The sequence below is a fragment of the Aethalodelphis obliquidens genome, unplaced genomic scaffold (genome assembly GCF_003676395.1).
Source record: "Aethalodelphis obliquidens isolate GAN/ISIS:26980383/991018 unplaced genomic scaffold, ASM367639v1 scaffold44, whole genome shotgun sequence".
Taxonomy (NCBI): Eukaryota; Metazoa; Chordata; class Mammalia; order Artiodactyla; family Delphinidae; genus Aethalodelphis; species Aethalodelphis obliquidens.
Window position 1 is genome coordinate 16,149,054 of NW_020837988.1, and position 20,674 is coordinate 16,169,727.

Sequence of the window (20,674 nt, forward strand, 5' to 3'; positions counted from 1 at the left end):
TTTTTAAAGGTTTTTAAAAGTATTTTATTATGATTGGCCCGCCCGTCAATTTGGAAAGATGAACTTGGCTCTCGTTCCCGTGACCGATTTGGAAGTCCCGAGCCAGAGGTGAGCGACAAGCAGGTTACGTGATTAACCGATTACCCGATCTGTGAGGAGCAGCTGGGGGAGGGCAGAGGGCGAAGGGCCAGATCATTATTCTTTTTTTTTCCACACTCTCTCACTCTCGTCTCTCCACGATTACTGACCGCCCGGGGGCCTGATCACAAACCCTGCTTGGCCAGGGAGGCGGACACCTCGTCGGCGAGCGTGGCCAGCTGCGGTGAGTCCACCATGTCGATGCTGCCAGTGGAGGAGACGTTGCTGAGGTGCCGTGGGGACGTGTCCCCCGACACCACAGGCGACTTGTACACAATCTCCGCCCCGTGGTCGGTCTTGGCTTTGGCGTTCTCACGGAAGGTCAGCTTGTGGGTTTCGATCTGCAAGAGAGGAGAGGGCAGGGTGAGGCGGAGAGGCCCCGCCAACTGCTGGCCTTGGGTGGGAGGGAGGCGTGGTGGGGACCACAGTTTCATAGTTTCCCAACGGCTAAGCTTCTGCTGGGTCCTGGTCACCTGCCAGCCAGCCTCCCAGGCCCCCTTTCCAGAGACAGCGATCACTGTGAGTTTCTTGTGTACCTTTCCAGAGATAGGCCACCACACACGCAAACATGCGTCTGTGTGAGTAAAGGAAAAAAATTACCATACATAAGGCAACGATATCCACAAGCTTCGCACTTGGGTGTTTAGACTTAATACCTTGCATCGTCATCCGTACATAGCTCCCTCACTGCTCGCTGAGGGCTGTGTGGTTTCCTGTCACAGCAGATGAACCAAAACGTATCCACGCCCCTGTGGGTGGGTATTTAGGTTGTCCCAGTCTTTTGCTCTCACAGACAATGCTGTGTTCGAATAACCTTGTAGGCATCTCATTTCACACGTGTACTGTAAGTGTATCCCAGAAGTGGAATTGCTAGTAGGTCAAAAGGCGTGCGCGTTTTATTTTGACGTACACACATTGCCCAATTGCAAATGAAAGTGTGGAAGGAGAGGCTGGAGGAGATTCAGGGATGGGGCCGGAGCCCCTGCTGTCCAGCTGTGAGCCACACACATGCCTCCCCTTTGCCAGTGGCTGATGAGGATGCTGGAGGTGGCAGCCGCTGTGCGCAGCACTGGCAGGTATACTAGAAAACACGGTGCAACAAAGCCCTTTTGAAAGTAGGGCATCGTTCCCAAACACACAAACAGCCCGTACAACTCCATCAGAAAAACAACCCAATACAAAGTAGGCAGAAGACATACAGACATTTCTCCAAAGACGAAGTACAGATGGCCAACAGGCACATGAAAAAATGCTCACGCTGATTATTAGAGAAATGCAAGTCGAAACCACATGAGGTTAACACTCACTGCAGTCAGAACAGCCATCATCAGAAAGTCTACAAGTAAAATAGAGTTGCCACATTATCCAGTAATCCCACTCCTGGGCACATACCCAGACAAAACTGTAATTCAAAAGATACATGCACCCCTGTGTTCACAGCCGCACTATTCACAATAGCCAAGACGTGGAAACAATCTAAATGTCCATCGACAGATGAATGGATAAAAAGGATGTGGTATATATATACAGTGGAATACTACTCAGCCATAGAAAAACGAAATAATGCCATTGCACAGCAACATGAATGCAGCTGGAGATGATCATACTAAGTGAAGTAAGTCAGACAGAAAGACAAATACCATATGACATCACTTATGTGTGGTAAGTGGAATCTAGAATATGGCACACATGAACCTATCTACAAAACAGAAACAGACTCACAGACATAGAAAACAGACTCGTGGTTGCCAAGGGAGAGGGGGGTCGGGGAGGGAAGGACTGGGAGTGTGGGATTGGCAGATGTAAACTCTTATATACAGGATGGATAAACAACAAGGTTCTACTGTATAGCACAGGGAACTATACTCAATATTCTGTGATAAACCAAAATGGAAAAGAATATAAAAAAAGAATGTCTATGTGTATAACTGAGTCACTCTGCTATACAGCAGAGATTGGCACAATGCTGTAAATCAACTATACTTCAATTTAAAAAATTAAAGAAAAGCAAACAAATGAACTTATTTCAAAAACAGAGACTCACAGATAACAAACTTCTGGTTACCAAAGGGGAAAGGGGAGGGGATGATAAATTAGGAGGTTGGGAATAACATGTACAAACTACTATATATAAAATAGATAACCATCAAGGACCTATTGTACAGCACAGGGAACTATACTCAATATTTTGCAATAACCTGTAAGAGAAAAGAATCTGAGAATATATATATGTATGTATGTATAACTGAATCATTGTACGGTACACCTGAAACTAACACGACACTGTAAATCAACTATACTTCAATTTAAAAATAAACAAAAAATGAAGTAGAGCATCCTTGACCCAGAGGTCTCAGCTCCAAAGGATACCTGGGAAGCTCAGAAGCAGAAAGCATTAGCTGGAGATGCCAGTAGTACATCATAATTCTCTCCTGATGAGTCCTGAAGTGGTAAACACAGTAATTCTCAGCCTGTTTTGGGTCCTAAGACCTCCTTGAGCATCTGGTGAGACCAGGAAAATGTGTACACACGCGTGTCTGCTCTCATACGCACATGACAACTTCTCCCTACAGTTTCAGGAGTCCCTGGACCCCAGGTAAAGAGGGCCTATTGCAGGGGCATTTGAGTGTAGAGAAAAACCAGGCTCCCATTTAAGCCATATGCTTGTTTTGTTCACGTTGGGTTACTACTCTGAAAAAAGGACTTTTCCTTATTACTACAACTGAAAGGCCATTTTGACATAAGCTTTGATAAGAACACTTACGTTCTTAAGAAAAATGGGACAGCATCCTGGGAATGTCCCCAAATCCCCCAAACTGAAAGGAACTCAGGTGGCAGGGGTCCTACGCTCCACTGCTTGTCAGCAGTTTTGCTCATCACAGAGGGAAATAGGGGACTGAACACAAGAGGACCCTCTGGGACCAGGTCAGTGTCTCCTGGGCAGTGGGCAGGGCAGAGCCCACCCTTTCTGAGGCATCACAGAGATGAGTTAAAACAGGAGAAGTTCTGACTCGGATCTGGCTCTAACTCATGTTCTTTGATGACGACAAAGCTCCGGGCATCCTCTTGAACACCGCCTCATCCGGGCCTCACAACCACCCTGGGACGGGAATGTTTCCATCCGCTTTGCTGCAGGGGAACCTGACGCTGAGATGGCTTGCAGATCTTGCCTGGGTCACGCCTCCAAGCAGTCAAGCCCAGAGCTTTTCCCAGGACACAGAAGCTTCCAGAGTCAGGGGTAGAGGCCTTCCTTCAACTGGGAATCACCAACGCCCAGGCCTACCCAGACTCATTCCATATACAATATATTCAGACTCTCTGGGGGTGGGACGTGGTCTCCTTAAAGCTCCCCAGGGCAGGGACGCCCTGTATTAAACAGGCTGGGGGCTGCGATGGAAACAAGCCGGCCTTTTGCAGAAAACCTTCTCATTTCCCTGGGTCTCACTTTTAATAGAGACCCAGGCGGCACTGAGAAGTAGTCCTGCCCCTGGGGAAGCCCAGTATGTGGAAGCCTGATGGTCAGGGAGCCCTGTGGGGAGCCAGGACCCCGTCCTCCCCCCGCCTTCGGGCGCCTGCATCACGGGTCAGATGGGCCCCGAGGTCTCAGTTTGCAACCTGTGATTTAAGAACACACCAGCAAAGGCTTCTCCAAAACTATGCTGTCGGGCTTTCACTGCAAAGGTGGGGTGTGTCTGTTCAGAACCAGAGGAGGAGGTGCTGACTGCCGTGGGGACCCTGGCGGCCTCCAAGCAAGGCCCGGCTGCCACTTTTGACCAGCGGGGCCCCCTTGGGCTGCACCGCTGCTCACTGCGGCGTTGGGTTTCAGTTGCCACACCCGTTCTCGGACATCCCTTCTCCCTTCACCACTCCTCAGTCAGCTGCTGAGAGGCACTGAAGACTGGAAAGTGAGCCACTTGCAGAACTTCAGGGCAGGCGTGGGCAGGAGACCCCAGAGGGTACTTCGCTGTATTTATGCACAAGAGAAAAAGTGCAGCCACAAGACGGCATTCTGCAATGGGCCCAGAGGGAGACACGGGTGTCCCCCGGCCCCCACTGCACACACACCCAGAGCCAGGCCCAGGGCCTCTAGAAACTGCAGGGAGCGCTGAGGTCCTTGGTCTAGCAGCCTCCCCGTGGACACTTACAGAGGCTTTGCTGAAATCTGGATTCCAGCATCACTGATTTCCTCTAACTGCCTAGTGACCCATTTAGAGAGTTAGGTTACATTCCCGTGGCTGGCTTTGGTGACGGCTACTTCCTTTTGGGGATGCTCGCCCACCACAGGGCCTAGGGCAATGGCTCTCACCTTTAACTGCACTAAAGAGTCACCTGGGGGCTTTAAAGGCTCCACTCCAGGTGCCCAGGTGGCACCTGAGACCAATTAGGATCTCCAGGGTGGGGCCTGGCATCAAGTGTGTTAAAGCTCCCAGGGGACATCAAAGGGCAGCCCAGGTGGAGCCCCGCAGGCCTGGTGGTAGCTGAGAATCCATGTCAAGCCAGTCAATACAGGACCCTCAGCTCTCCTGCCGTGGGAAACTGGACCAGCCTTGTCCGCCTGACTCTGTTATAGCCTCCTCCCCGCCCTGCCCCTTTACCTTTTTATGCCCTCCGCCAGGGACGTGGGTGATGTTATCCAGGGACCCGATCTTGGACTGGACTCGCTCCTTGAAGTCCAGCTTCTCAGACTTTACTTCCACCTGGCCACCTCCTGGAACACAATACACACAAGGGCACCAAGCCTTGAGTGAGGGCTAAGCAAGTGAGTGATTCCATGCAGACGCCAACCTTGAGGGGGAGCTAAGACCAGCTTTTATTTAGAGCGTAGTTTGGAGCAAGTAGGTCCTTCCAAAGGGCTTGAAAGCAGTTTGCTTTCTCTCTCTAATCAGGGTGCACATCAAATATTTACTCAGCAAACTCTTCCTCCTCAGATGATGCAAAGGTAGATGACAGCTCAGTTCACAAGAAATTATTCTAAATTAGTTGGCTTCCAAAGAGTCAAGTCTTTCTATGCCAACATCCTATAAGCTACAGCCCTATAAGACCTCAGGATTAAACTAAATGGCAAAATGCACCCTTAATAAGGAAGGGCCCTGACCCTTTCTCCCTCCTCAGACACGTGATGCCATGCCCAAGTGTGGGAGATATGGCCTGAGGAAGAGACGAACTACATTACTTTCTTTGGAAGGATAAAGCCACTTAAGAAAGCTGCTCCCTTGGGACTTCCCTGGTGGCATAGAGGTTAAGAATCTGCCTGCCAAGGCAGGGGACATGGGTTCGAGCCCCGGTCCGCGAAGATCCCGCATGCCGCGGAGCAACTAAGCCCGTGCGCCACAACTACTGAGCCTGCGCTCTAGAGCCTGTGCTCCGCAATAGGAGAAGCCACCGCAATGAGAAGCCCGCGCACCACGACGAAGAGTAGCCCCCGCTCTCTGCAACTAGAGAAAGCCTGTGCGCAGCAACAAAGGTCCAACACGGCCAAAAATAAATAATTTTTTAAAAAATATCCATACTTTATTAAAAAAAAAAAAGAAAGATGCTCCCAGCGTGGTAGGATGGTAGCCTCAGGAGAGGCACAGTTTTCACTGGGAGAGACTGAACTCCCACAAGATGTCCAAGGGAGGCAGGATGTAATGACACACCTTCTAGAGTACGTTTCTGCTCTGGCCTTTCAGGCGGAAGTTAGCTCTCCAAGATGGTAGCCACTAGCCACCTGTAGCTACTTAAATTGTATTTATTTATTTTAAATTTTAATTGAATTTTATCTTTTTGGCCACGCCGGTGCGGCTTGTGGGATCTTAGTTCCCCGACCAGGGATCCAACCCAGGCCCACCCGGCAGTGAAAGCGCCAAGGCCTAACCATTGGACTGCCGGGGAATTCCCCAAATTTAATTAAATAAAATTCGTTCAGTTCCTCAACTACACCAGCCACATTTCAAATGCTCAATAGTCACATGTCATTAGTGGCTACCATACTGAACAGCACAGGTATAGAACATTTCCACTGTCTCAGAAAGATCTATAGATAGCACTGATTTCTATACGGCATGAGATGGAGAGGGAAAGGGTTAGCACGGGGAGTTCCAACAGCATCATTTTCTGCTGAAATGAAATGACAGTGAGAGCATGGCAACAGCCCAGGGCCCCATGTTGTAGCTGGGGCAACTGGTGAAATGCTCCTCACGCTGGCTGAGAACCAAACTGGGACATCCACATTAGCCAGGCTTTGGGGGCCAGATCAGGCCCTTTCCCAGCTCTACATACCCCGTGTGCAGCCTGCTTGGAGAACTGCGGGTTAGGATTTAGACCATCATCTGCCCTCCCTCCTTATCTCGTCTTGGCCAGCCTGGCCCTGCTCAGGAACAACACGCGAAGCCACGCCTCCCAGGCCGCAGCAAGTCCCACCCTTAACACTCTCCTTGATGGCCCATCCCCTCAGTCCTTCCCAACCACTTCCGGAGAAGGCACCACCCCATCCTGTCCCACTGCTCGGGCCTCCCCGCTCCGTCCTTGCCTTCCGCAAGGGCTGGTTACCTGGCTTATGATGGATGTTGCCTAATGAGCCACACTTGGAGGTCACCTTGCTCAGATCCACTGGTTTGTAGACTATTTGCACCTGCAGGAGAGAGAGAATGAGAGGGACAGTAAAATAGGATTATTCTATTGGGGGCGTAACGCAATGAAAAGCAGCTAAGTCCAGGCCCTGCTCGGTGTTTTCCTGTCTGCCACGAGGAAGACACCCTAGTCATGGCGGGAAAATGTGTTGGAATTCTGCCAACCTTGCCCCAGGGGAGCTGGGTCTTCACAAAACAAATGGAGTGGCCTTCAATTCCACAGGACAAGGACCCTCGGGGAAAAACAGGGCTACTTCCCCATTGTGCAGGGCCTACACCTTTGGTTTAGCAAACACTTACACGAGATAAAGTTATTCTCTTTCCTGACATGACATCCACAGATCACGTTCAGTGAAGACAGAAAGAAAGAAGGGATCAATACGATCTGTTTGTGCAGCATTTGAAAAATCTTGGAAAAGCAAGAGAGCCATATCTGCTGGGCCTCTGAGAGCAGAGGGCGGCGTGGGGCTGTTAGCATTCCTCCCAGGAGAAGCTTCACAAACCCAGCAGCCCACAACAGAGAGGGCCCCAGAGCAGTCCCACAGCCCAGTAAGAGTTAAGCACCAGCTGTCCCCCGCACCCCCCCCACACCCTGCCCCAGGGCACACAGTGTCCTGGACATTTTGGTTCTTTACAGAAAGGAGCAAAGCAACACCAGCAGGATGGGCAGGCGGCACAGCAGAAATCACAGGTTTAGTGTCTCAGGCAGGTTCAGCAGACACACGTAGGGGAGGCCTAAGGGCCTCAGAGCTCAGAGCCAGCCTGAGGGTCCAGCACGTGGCCAGGCCACACAGCCACCGCCCCCCCCACAGCCGCCTGCTGATCTCAGCGCCCCGGAGGAGAAACCCGCGGGGACCCAGCATTAGCAGAGGGGTCTCCTAGAGGAAGTCTCTACAAAGCCATGGCTGTGAGGGGTCCCTGATGGTCCCTGGGTGACACTTCCCTCATGTGAGGTCACCTGAGGGTACAGGAGGCCCATTGCCGCGGAGCCAGTCGGCCCCTGCGCCCTGCCCTGGAGTCACCCAGGAGAGAGACGGCCTCGTGCCTGAGAACAGGGTTAACAAGGACATCAGAAAAAAAGGAGTTTTTACTTAGGTCTAAATCATCTGGGACAATCCCAAATTACGCTAGTTAATCAAAATCATACTGGCGTCTGCCGATTACTGATGGAGTTGATTCAGGCTGACAGGTGGACGTGGCCTGTGTGCGTGGGTGCATGGAGGGAGGTGTGGAGAGCCCGCACCTGTGGGCGCTGGTGAGTTAACGTGGATTCTGAGCACGATGGGCCCTCGGGGGTGGGGTGGAGGCAGGGCTATGGGAGCTCCCCCCTCCTTCCCTTTATGAGGGAGATGAAAGTGGAGGCTGGTGTGTACAGGCTTTCTTCTCTTCCCTTCAGCCTGGATGCAGTAACCAGTGGGGGAGAAGGGAGGGTGGAGCTGTGAAGAAGGGAGAGCCTGGATTGGCAGGGAGGGGAAAGGAATGGGGAGGGGGAAGGGAGGGGAGGGGAAAGGAATGGGGAGGGAAAAGGGAGGGGAAAGGAATGGGGAGGGAGAAGGGAGGGGAAAGGAATGGGGGAGGGGGAAGGAATGGTGAGGGGAAGGAATGGGGGAAGGGAGGGGAGGGGAAAGGAATGGGGGAAGGGAAAGGAATGGGGAGGGAGAAGGGAGGGGAGGGGAAAGGAATGGGGGGAAGGGAGAGGAGGGGAAAGGAAAGGGGGAGGGGAAGGAATGGGGAGGGGAAGGAATGGGAGAAGGGAGGGKAGGGGAAAGGAATGGGGGAAGGGAAAGGAATGGGAAGGGAGAAGGGAGGGGAGGGGAAAGGAATGGGGGAGGGGGAAGGAATGGGGAGGAGAAGGGAGGGGAAGGAATGGGGGAGGGGGAAGGAATGGGGAGGAGAAGGGAGGGGAAAGGAATGGGGGAGGGGGAAGGAATGGTGAGGAGAAGGGAGGGGAAAGGAATGGGGGAGGGGGAAGGAATGGGGAGGGGGAAGGAATGGAGGAAGGGAGGGGAGGGGAAAGGAATGGGGGAAGGGAAAGGAATGGGGAGGGAGAGGGAGGGGAAGGGAAAGGAATGGAGGGAAGGGAAAGGAATGGGGAGGGAGAAGGGAGGGGAGGGGAAAGGAATGGAGGGGAGGGAAAGGAAATGGAGAGGGGGAAGGAATGGGGAAGGGAAAGGAATGGAGGGAAGGGAGAGGAGGGGAAAGGAAATGGGGAGGGGAGGGAGAGGGGGTCAGGCAGACTGGAGGCCAGGGAGTGGGAGGGAGGAGGCCAGGCTCTGGAGTGCATCCCGGAGCCGGCCAGGAGGCAGGGAGAATCCCTAGGAGAAGGAACAGAGCCTGCCTGCTGGGGAGTCACCTCCCAGCTGAGGAGAAGAGGGGCAGGGAGCAAACAGAGGCAGAGCCCAGGCCAAGGGTCCACTGTCCCCAAAACGCCTGAGGCTGACATTGTGCTGGGGCTTGTCACCCCCCAACCTTTCACCAGGAGAAGAGCTCTCTGTGGCGGCTCCTACTGCCGGGGCCACAGGCCACGGACAGCGCTCGGGGGCCAGCCCGGGACATCCTGTGGCACTCTGCCGTGGTCACAGGCTAGGCCACCAGCTGGCAGAGTGCAGGGGGGAGGGGAGGTGCCCCTGAGGAAGTCCCTTGATGTCCTGGGCACCGCCAGCCGCAGAGGGAATGTACCCCCTGCCCCCACCTTCCGCCTGAAGGAGCGGGGCGGTGACTGCAGCCACTGGACCCCACCCTCGGCCCTAGCAGCACAAGCTCCCACCAGCTGACCAGACACACCAGACGCGAGTTAAACCGGAAAGCACATGTCTTTCCTTCTCTGGCCAGAGCCTGCCATCTGCAGGGAAGCGAGAGCCCGAGTCAAAGCTAAAACAGCAACGTCCCTGGGAGCCCAGGATCACAGCCTGGGGTGGTCCCCAGCCCTTCTCTTGGCGGAAGACGAGGTGGCAGTGGGACGGGAGAGCAGGGGCCGGGGGCACAGCGGAGACACTGAGCAGACACTGGTGAGGAAGCGTGAGTGGAGCGCCATGCAGCAGCCTCGTCAGTGGCAGAGCCAGGACCCGGCGCTCAGGGCAGGAGGCAGCAGCGCATTGCAAGAATAAACCCCCAGGTCCGGACGCAGATATGCGGGCCCAGGCTGGGCACTTTCTGGAGAGAGAGGGAGGTCTCTCCCACTGTCACCCCGGCACTGCCAGCCAGAGGCCAGATGCCTGCTCTCAGAAACCATCCTCCTCCCCACGGGTGGACCTCAAAGGGTCTCGAACATCCCGTTCCCCGACGTGTTCATAAACATTTGCTTCCAGCTGACCAAGAAGGCTGGGGGAGCGAGGGAGGCTGCGGAGAAGGGGGGCCAAGCCTCAGGATGCTGCGTTTGCACCCATTTGTCTGTGAACTTGGAGGATAACAGCAGAGCCGGCCAAGTGGGCAGGCGAGAATGAGGATGCCACGCCCAAATCTCAGGGACACATCCGCTGGGGATGCAGGGAGTCCGCAGGGACACCTGGAGGAGGGCAAATCTAAAAAGGCTCCAAGCGGCGTTTCTGTCCGCCCTCGGCCGCGGGCAGGTCCCTGGTGCACTTCTGTGGGGCTCTTTCGCATCTGGAGCTTCTGCCGGGGGTGGAGCTGTTTTCAAACATGAGCCGAGAGGCTTAAGCATCAGCTCATCCCTCGCAAATGCAGAAGTCAAAGGCGAGCAGAGCCTGGCCTCTGCTTGCTCTGACGTAGGATGGTAAAGACCTTTGCGTCGGCTCGTCAGAACAAGCAGGCCAGCTGTCCCCAGTGGAGCCCCTTAAAGTGAACCTGACCAGGTGACGGAGCAGTCAGGTGCTGCCACCTTCAGCCCAAACTCAAACGAGCTGTGGGGCTCCCAGTGAGCGGGGGCGAAGATGGGGCTTATGCTGTGAGGACCCGGCCACCAGGAACAGGTCGGAAAGAGGACCAGTCACCTTCCCCGTTCCACCCATGCAGCGCTGGGGCGCCCCTCCCGGAACGGCAGGCACGGGTGAGGGGAGCCTGAGCTACATTTACCTGGGGACCCGGACAGACCCCGAGCCTGAGAACGGTTTATTCTATGCAATGTGCAAGTACAAACTCATGCCACTTCTCAAACCCGGAACCGCAGCTCGGCGCAGGGATAGCGTGACAGTACTCACACTGCCGCCTCCTGGCACGTGTTTGATATTATCCTTTGAGCCACACTTGGACTGGACGTTGCTAAGATCCAGCTTCTTATTAATTATCTGCACCTTTGACAGCCAGAAAAAAGGATGAGTGACACACCACACTCAGATGCACCTGCCCCGCACAAACACGTCTGGCTGCAGGCCAGGGAGAGGAGGACAGGGCTCACTCACACCTCCCGGGAAGCATTCCAGAGCTGTGAGTGGCTGGAGGTGGACCCCACCTTACAGCACTGGGTTTACAAAACGGATCCACCAGGAGGCAGCTCTTCCCTTTACATGAGGCTTGCGTTAGGGAGGCCCCCCCAGAGAGCACCTTGGAGGCCTAAAACTCGGAGTGTCCACCAGGTTGGGATGGAGCAGAATGTACTCAGTTACATTATTAAATGAACAAATAAAAGTCCCAACTGTGGCCTCATTCATACACCTACCAGACCCCTGTGAACATTCACCGAGACCTTTAGGTGGCTGTCCTCAAGTCTGTTAGGTACTGGAATCGCCCGCAGACATATTTTTAAAATGCCAGACCTCACTCCTGACCTTAGAATCTCAGTCTTTGTGCTTATGAAAAGCACCCCTGGTGCCTGGTTCAGATGCATGGCTAGGTTCGAGAATCACAGACTTCATGGGGAGGACACAGGTGGTTTTATGGAGAAGATAAATCTGGACCCCCTTCCATGGGAGGCCTTGGCCTCCTGGAAGGCAGGGTAAGTGCCTGCCCTGCACCATCGGCTCCCCTTCATCCACAAACCACCAGGCGCTCAGGGAACAGGGCGATGTTCCCAGGTGACCTTCCCTAACTTTTCCTGGGCAGGTGTTGTCCAGATGGTAGAGATCCCACTGTATCTCTGCGAGGCTTCTCCTTCTCCAGGCACCAGGGAAAGGGTGTGGGGCTATCCACATTCCAGGGGGGAATGATTTTTACCCAATTTGTCTGTGCATTTCATAGACAGACAACCATGGTGCAGAGAAGGGGAGCTGAGAAACTCTGCGTTTTGTCTGCCAGAGCAGGGATCACATCCTCGCCGGGTGTCCTCCATCAGGAGTGCTGTATTTGGAACCGGTGGGCCTTAGTTTCTATTAATCACAGGTATAGATAACTGGCAACTGAAGTTTCCAATGAAGAACCAGCACTGCCCTCTGAAATGCCGGAAATGGCACCTAGACCTCAGCTGCTGCCAGGTGGGGGCCACTGCCCCTGAGCCCCGGGGGCAGCCTTTAGGGCAGCTGTAGCTGGGGGGTCAGAGCCGGGGCCTGGCTCATCTAGGGTGAAGGGCCCCAAATCTGACCCAAGAGCCAGAGCCGGCCATCAAGGGGTCCACAGGTCCTCAGCCAAAGGAGGAAATAAGGACATGACAGCAAAATTTGTCCGTCCTACTTTTTGGTTTTAAAAATGGCCTTTCCTCCAATAAAATTTAAAAAAATAAAAATGAAAATAAAATGGCCTTTCCTTTATTACATTATTAATTATTAAATTACATCGATAGGAGATATTATTTTTAGATGTCCTTAACCTGGCAAAATTTAAAATATAGTCATCTTCTCTTGGACCCCATCCCTGTTTTATTCCTTAATTTCACTGCTCTGAATTGAAAAAACCTGGGAAGCACACATCTAACCCATCACTTTGTTTTCTTTTATGTTCCTTTAAAGTAAAAATCTATGCCTTGGGCTTCCCTGGTGGCGCAGTGGTTGAGAGTCCGTCCGCCTGCCGATGCAGGGAACATGGGTTCGTGCCCCGGTCCAGGAAGATCCCACATGCCGCGGAGCGGCTGGGCCCGTGAGCCATGGCCACTGAGCCTGCGCGTCCGGAGCCTGTGCTCCGCAACGGGAGAGGCCACAACAGTGAGAGGCCCGTGTACCGCAAAAAACAAAAAGAAAGCTATGCCTTTTTTCATCATAAAAAAGTAACAGGACATTACGATTTTGAGAAACAGAGGTTCCAGAAAGAGGAGAAAACGTTTTCTTGCTAGCACAGCCACTGTTGCACTTTCTTGAATTCTCTTCAATTCTCATATATAAAAATAAAACTACCATCTCAGACATAGAAATGGCAGTAATTATTGTGTACATACTATTTTATACCAAGTATTTGCCACGTTCTACAGTCATCAGAAGCATTAATTTAAAAAAGATGTCAGATTGCATTTCCTGTCACCTGTGCTATCAGATATTTATATTGATTCCATTTTGAAGAATACAGTCTCATCATGAACATCGCTCTGCAAGGAGTTTCTCCCATTCTGTGGGTTATTTTCATAGCACAGAGCGCCAGAAGTACAATTTCTGGGCCAAAGTTACAAACACTCTAAAAACTCTCCACACAGCTCTCCAAATGGCTTTCTAAAAGGGTCAGATTAATTTCTCCTGTGAGCACTGTTGAGAAAGTCAGTTTCACCATGTTGCTGCCAGCATTGTGCATTAAAAGAAATTGTTTTTCTTATTTCTTTGATTAAAATAAATGGATCTGTGTTATTGGCTTATTATGCATTTCTTTGATTATGATTAAAATTGTTCCTTTGTCCTTTTTTTCTGCTAGTAGTTGTATTTTTTTTTTCTAACGTACAAACGTTGACATTTTTATATACTTCCTTTGTAACATCCCTGGTTTTTAAATGTAAAAACCATCCCTCATTTAGAGGCTGGATAAATACCTAATTCCACGTCACCCTTCTCACCTGCCATCCCCTCGGGCCCGCCCCCAACCTTCCTGATGAAGAGGCCATTTAAAGCCCAGAGAAGTTCAGTGACTTTCTCAAGTCAGCGGCAGAATCCACACAGGAATCTAGATCTGGGTGTTCTGCGGCCACGGCTACCTACGTAACAACAATATTTTGCCGGAGCTGTTCTCAAGCCTGTTGTCTCATAAACCAAATAAAAACAACACTCTCTCAAGGTGAACGGTGACGTCTCTCCTGCCATATAGGAGACAGCGTGGCAACGCCTCAGCCCAGGCTTGAGCTGGGACGAAGAGGTAGAACAGGTTTTCTCACCCTGCTTTGTAGGCAGTTGCTGTCAACCTCTGCACAATGTCCTTGAATCATTTCATCCCACCCTCAAATTTTAAGGAGTCCCACATGAACTCCTGCTTTGGGGATCATTTTTTATTGATAACTTTCCATTGGATAAGTCCCAGAAGCAGACTTTCCAGCTTTCATAAGAGAACTGGAGTTTAGAATTAGAAAACACACACCAACACACAAAATAATAAAACAAGAAGATTGAAAAGACAATGGTAAAAGAACAGGAGGTCATCAGGACGGACAATGATAGGACTGATCATTACATTTAACTCTGAGCTTCCTGGAAGCCAAGGCAAAAAGCGAAAACATGTTGGGTTACATAACTCTCTTATCTGACAAAGAAAACTTACCCATTTTTCAAGGAGGATTGCCTTATTTTCTGTATTAATCCTTACAAGGACATCAAAAAAACTCAAGAGCCATTAAGCAATAACAAGATGTGCAACATACACAGAAATGTTTTCTCTGTGCAGCTTTTTCTTGTTCCAATCCCACAAAAAAGGCAACGAGCTTTTGTGGGATTTGGCAGGAGACATAAGGATATTTACAAAGCAGACCTGAATTACTGTTAGTTGTCAAATTAAGTCAACAACCCTTTTCAGAATGGTAGATTTACAGAAAGGAGAAAAACGGGCAATGGTTTGTATTATGAAATTGGAATCCCGAAACTTAATTTCTCAACTAGAGTAAATGTACGATCCTGAGCCTCAGCTCTGGGCAGACACTGAAAAGAGCCAAAGGAAAAAAACAATGTTTTGGAAGCTCCAACTTTTGATCCCGGGGACTCCTAGTCAAGGGATAAATTCCTGTGGTCAGGGTTCGACCCTGGAGGAGAGGCTGGGGTGGTGTGAGCCTGGGAGCGGGTCCACTTTGGTTTAATCCATTTCCTAGAGAACCCCAGATGGTTCCAAACCCTCATGAGACCTTGTTCTGGTTCTTTTTGGGCTCAGCTTTCTTGATGTGCTCCAGATCGCCCAGCCCTCACCACTCCCACCCCAGCAGCTTCCAGGCTGGCCCAGTGTCCTTGGATCACCCCTGGTGAGGCCTGTCTCGAGCACTGCCTGGCGCTGGGCCTGGCTTGGCCTCGCTAGGGCCAACAGGCCCAGTGCTGAGGATTGGGGGCTGGGATGCTCTGGTGGGAATTTAACCTGGGGTGGGCACTGGACGCCCACAGCAAGCCTCCTCTTCAAGTCCAAGGTGGTCAGCCTGAGAACTGACACAGGAGATCAAGTAATAGGGGAGTCACCTTTAGAACTATTTATACTGTTCCTTTAAACAGTGACTGCCCCAAGATTCTTTATAATGATGGGATTTACACAAGATTTTTTTCCAGAAACACAGATGTTGTGTATAGGGAGAGATGCCCAGAGGGTCTCAGAGTTACACGGCTATCCCAGAGGAGGCTCTCAGCCTGGCTCTGCACAGCCTGATACTTCAGCTCAAGTGCAGCTGAGTGCCTGGCCCTGACCCAGGACAAGCAAACTATCCTACGTACAGACTCACTTTATTTACTCCACATAAATGTTCTACATGTGTACTTTTAAAAATGAGACAAAGTTTCAACAGATGCAACCAATTTTTGAAACAGTTCTCCAGAATGGAGACAGATGCAGCGTGCCATCGCCATCTCGTGGCCACATGGAATATTGCAGCCCAAGGCTTTCCAAGCCTGGCAGCTTTGGCAGGTTTCTGTCCTGCCCGGGGCCTTCGCATCCCAGCTACTGCCTTAGACATCCTCGGAGGAAGTGACTTTAGCTCCATCTGCTCAAAGCCAACCAGACCACCCCCCATGCTCTGGTCATGACTCTGCATGTCCCTTCTCACCTCGGCAGCCACAAGGATACCCCCAGTTCTCCTTACCTGGCAGCCTCAGCCCCATATGAGCTCCTTCTCTCTCATGATGGAAGGTACCTGGGACCTCTGTGCTCTCCGCTGACCACACAGAGACGCTGCTGAGGTTGGTGCTGCCATCACCTGGGCTGGGCCCAGACCTGCCCTCTTATTCACCTCCCCCTCCGTGACTCACTGACAGGCCAAAGGCTCTGCGGCGGGTGCTCTCCACTACTCTCTTTCTTCTCCATCCTATCCTGTCCTGTCGGGGCAAACACAGAGCTGGTTCACAGCACACCCAGCAGGGACCTCCCTCTATCAGCTGTTAACTCTCCAAAGCTCTCGCGTGAACGAACAAAGCTCCACCCTAACCCACGCCCTTCTGCTACCCCAGCTGGTACCAGTTTTAGCTTTATTTTGCTTTTGCTCTGAGTATCTCCAGGTGCAGTTTCCCACTATTCTCTCTTCTGTGTCTCCAGCACTCTACGTGGGGGACTTTCCTTTCAAAGACCCAATGACGGTCCCAAACAAGGGTCTGTCCTATCTTCTCTGACTTGGTAACAACTGATATTGTGGGTGACACTCCACAACACAGGTGACTCTCAGTATGGTGATCCTTGAGGGTGCAGGTAACCCCCTCAGTGTGGGTGACAGCAGTACAGGCGACCCTCAGTATGGGGGACCCTCGATGGTTGCAGGCTGCCCCCTCCTGCATATGCTTCCCTGGCCAACCTCTCCTCTTGCCCTTTTTTATACGCTCATGTGTCTCTCTCTCCTGCCTGGGCCTGGGGGCAGAAACTCTCACAGCACAGGGCCTGGCGCTCAGAGGTGCCGCAGGAATGTTGTATCAATGAATAAAGGAAAGAGAGAAGGAACCAGCTTTTGGTGCTATTTTATGTTGTTTTCTAATTTATTTCTGCTCTTATCTTTGTTTCTGTATTCTTATTCTTTTCTTGTATTCTTTTTTCCCTCCAATAAGAACATATATGCTGCTATCATTAAGTTTTTAAAATAATAAAAGCATTTAAAATTATGAGTTCGTTCTAAGTACAATTTGGGGGCATCACCACATAATTTATGGCATTTGTTATCAAGGCACTTGGAAAAGGCATTTTCATTTCCAAACTGAATGAGCAGTGACAAAGGAAAGGTTTTTAATTCCCAAGCATTTGTGGTCATACTGGTGATATGCACACAGTGAAGTTCTGGTGTATCACAATGAGGTTAGAGATTAGAAGCAATTTCTGCTTCTCTATATTTATAGGTGTTTTTCTTTATGGACTAAATAGATTATTGACATAATATCTGGACTCTTAACAGATAAACCCTTGGCCCAGTTTAATTCCTGACATTTGTTCATTTTCCCCTTTCAATTACATGGACTTTCTTTGTCCTTTTATCTTTTTACTTTACTAATATCTACTGTGACACCTCCAGTCACAACTGTATTTCTATCCATTTTTTTCTTTTTTAAAATATTGATTGATTGATTGATGTGGACCATTTTTAAAATCTTTACTGAATTTGTTACAATATTGCTTCTGTTTTATGCTTTGGCTGTGAGGCATGTGGGATCTTAGCTCCCCATGGGGTCTCAGCCTGGACTGCACACTGGGAACCCCTAGGGAGGCCCTCTCAAGATTGTCACGGGCCAGGGAGAGGCTCTGGCACTAGGATTTTTTTTTTTTTTTTTGCGGTACGTGGGCCTCTCACTGTTGTGGCCTCTCCCGTTGCGGAGCACAGGCTCCCGACGCGCAGGCTCAGCGGCCATGGCTCACGGGCCCAGCCGCTCCGCGGCATGTGGGATCTTTCCGGACCGGGGCACGGACCCGTGTCCCCTGCATCGGCAGGCGGACTCTCAACCACTGCGCCACCAGGGAAGCCCTGGCACTAGGATTTTTAAAAGAATCTGCCCCCTTCCCTGCCCCAGGTGATTCTCCTTTGCAGTCACAAGAGAACTGCTACTCCTTCCTTCCCTCCCCACCTTTGGTGGGTCCAGCTGGTTCTGTTAAAGTGGCCAAGTGATCATCTGCATTTTCCTTTAAAAGTAATTTCGTTTTGGACTCTTCAAGCAATATATGTTCACTGTAGCAAATCATGAAAACAGAGAAATGTACGAAGCAGAAAACAGATGTTTTACATTTTTTTCCAACCAGTGATCTGTTGCGGTTTTCAGTCTCTGCAGGTTTACAAACATGACCATCTCCTGCTTCTCCTTCTTCAACGTGTCATCTGTTCCGGGAGTTGAGTTATCCTTCAGACTCTTGGAGCATTCGTTGCCCCTTTTGTAGCCGAATAAACAGTGATTGAGCACTTACTGTATTGTATGTTGGGCTGAATGAGAGGACACAGGGACCCAAAGATCTCACGGGACCTTGAGGGACCTTCAGTCTAGTCATTTTATTTTATTATTTATTTATTTATTTGGTTGCACTGGGTCTTAGTTGCAGCAGGCAGGCTCCTTAGTTGCAGCTTGTGGGCTCTTTAGTTGTGGCTTGCCAGCTCCTTAGTTACGGCTCACGGGCTCCTTAGTTGTGGCACGCGAACTCAGTTGCGGCATGCATGTGAGATCTAGTTCCCCGACCAGGGATCGAATCCCGGCCCCCTGCATTGGGAGCGCGGAGTCTTATCCACTGTGCCACCAGGGAAGTCCCAGTCTAGTCATTTTAAAAGGCCTTCTGTTTGGATCCCAGGTGCCTTTTTTCCTTTTCTTGTCGTTTTTCCCGGAGATTAATGTGTTGAACTTTGTTATGGGTCAGGTTTTCTTTGTTTCACACAATTTTCTAGGTTTTCCATGGAATTTAAGGGGAAGCTGTTACCTCCCCTTCTGCCACTTCCTCACATCTCCTCCCCAAAAAGCCCCAAGAAAAGTCACTTTTCTTCTTTAACCTTCAGTTGCCATGGACACACGTCTGCGCCCCAGCGCGGTGCGGCCATAACCTGGGGGCACCCTCCCCATTTCCGCCCTGAGCATCAAGTCGCTGGCCCTCGGGGCCGGCGGCTCAGGTGCGAGGCGTGGGTTCCTCCCTGTCAGCCCTGTCACTGCTGTTCTCAGCGGAGTTACCAGAACGGGGCCAAATGGGCGGGGGCAGCCGGCAGGTGTTGCAGGTGTGTGACAGAGCCCCGCAGGCTGGGAGGCACTGATGGTCATGGTTTCCCTCTCGCCATGATGAGCACGCTGGTCACAGCCCCACAGTCTTCTCAGTGGTGCAGAACTGGCCGTGTGGGGCTTTGTTTTTCATTTTTCAAAACAGGCAAATGCTCTGTGCTATGAAAACAGGGCACACACAGGACACCCACAGCGTTGAGGGAGGGGTGCGAACGCCAGTGGGAAACATCCCATCACCTTGGAAACCCTCTCCCTGGGGGTCCCTCTGCCCCCAGAGCCTCACAGAGGGGTCAACTTCAAGCCAGCGCCCCAGCCAGCTGCGCCAGAGTCCCTTCTGGAAGGAGACAGGCATCTTTACGAAGCACAGCAAACACTTCAGGAAGGTAAACACGGCTCAGGCCCAGCACTGTGGCCCAAAGACCAGTGCGATGAGACCCCGAGAGGCACCCAGACCTCCCCACTGGGCAGGACCGTTCGGGTCCCAAGGATGGGAAAGGCCAGCAGGGGTCCCTGAGGCTCCACGGGAAGCAGAGTGCACGGTTTCAGGCAATGGCACCAACATGGACCAAAGGTGCTCCGAGACACCCTCCCTCCACGGTGACCCAGGCCCCAGACAAGAGTGATTAATAAAATCAAGAGTGCGGAGGCCCCACCTGGGGGTCCCGACTGAAAGGGAAACATTGGCCCCTGCCCACCAGGAGGCTCGCTGCCCCAAAAACGGCCCAGCCTGGAAGGCCCAACACAAGAGCTGGGTCTTGGTCCTCCAATCCCTTTCCTGCCTCCCTTCTTCCTTCTCTGTTCCCCACCCTGTGCTGGTGGGGGAGGACTGCTATTGTCTGAATCGTGTCCCCCAAAATCCACACGCTGAAGTCCCAACTCCCAGCACCTCCGAATGGGACTGTATGTGGAACAGGGTCTCTAAAGAGCTCATTAAGTTAAAATGAGCTCATTAGGGGGGGCCCTAATCCAATATGACTGGTGTCCTCATGGGAGGGGGGGACTGGGACACAGCGACACCCAGAGATGGACCATGTGAGGCCATGGGGAGAAGGCGGCACCCACAAGCCAAGGAGAGAGGCCCCCGAAGACACGACCCCCGCCGACACCTTGATCTTGGACTTGCAGCCTCCGGAGTTATGAGGCGTTACATTTCTGTTGTATAAGCCGCCCAGGCCATGGTATTTCGTATGTCAACCCTAGGAAACTCATACAACGGGGGATGGGGTCAAGAAGAGGAGGAAGACGGCCCAGGCCATCCCCATTTCTCTCCACCTCTGGCCCTTGGAAGCTCATTTTCTCCAACTTTGGGAGACCCAGAAATGTCATGAGCACCTATTCGTCCCTGGAAGAATCAGGTGTTCAAAACAGAATCACGAATTTCCCCAGAATTGGGACCTAAACAAATGTCCAACCAACACCAGAGACACACCCACCTATGGACCGGTTGTCTCATTTTCGAAACACAAGGCAGCCAGGGAACCCCTGTGGCACCCACTTTGAGAACCGCCAGGTCACGGAGCTACAAGCCTGTCACCTCAGATCCGTCCAATCAGCAAGGGCTGAAGTGAGGAAGGGAAGAACCGGTACTTTCTCTCCCCTGAGCAGGGCACTCACGGCCTGGTGGTGACCCCAGTAAAGAACCGAACAGTAACCTACTGTCTTTCCTTGAAGAGGCCGGGGAGGTGCTTGTGCTATGGGGGGTGGGCGGGGGGACCCAGGCTGGTGGTGGGAGGAGAGCCGCTCGCCCGCCTCCAGCCCAGCTGCGGGGGACCCACCCGC

General features: G+C 51.8%; 1 protein-coding gene across 12 annotated transcripts in view; it reads right to left on the reverse strand.

The window, feature by feature from the left end:
* Positions 1-20,674, reverse strand: part of MAPT (microtubule associated protein tau) — a 102,573-nt gene continuing 81,899 nt past the window's right edge. For 8 of the 12 annotated variants that reach the window (XM_027081329.1, XM_027081327.1, XM_027081324.1 and 5 more), the window contains 4 exons: positions 10,907-10,999; positions 6,670-6,751; positions 4,734-4,846; positions 1-479 (listed from right to left, as the gene is read on the reverse strand). In XM_027081329.1, coding sequence (XP_026937130.1) covers positions 264-479; positions 4,734-4,846; positions 6,670-6,751; positions 10,907-10,999 — 504 coding nt within the window. In that variant the 3' untranslated portion in view covers positions 1-263. The remainder of the gene's footprint in view (positions 480-4,733; positions 4,847-6,669; positions 6,752-10,906; positions 11,000-20,674) is intronic. The other 4 variants (XM_027081331.1, XM_027081330.1, XM_027081328.1 and 1 more) reach the window with 1 other exon arrangement.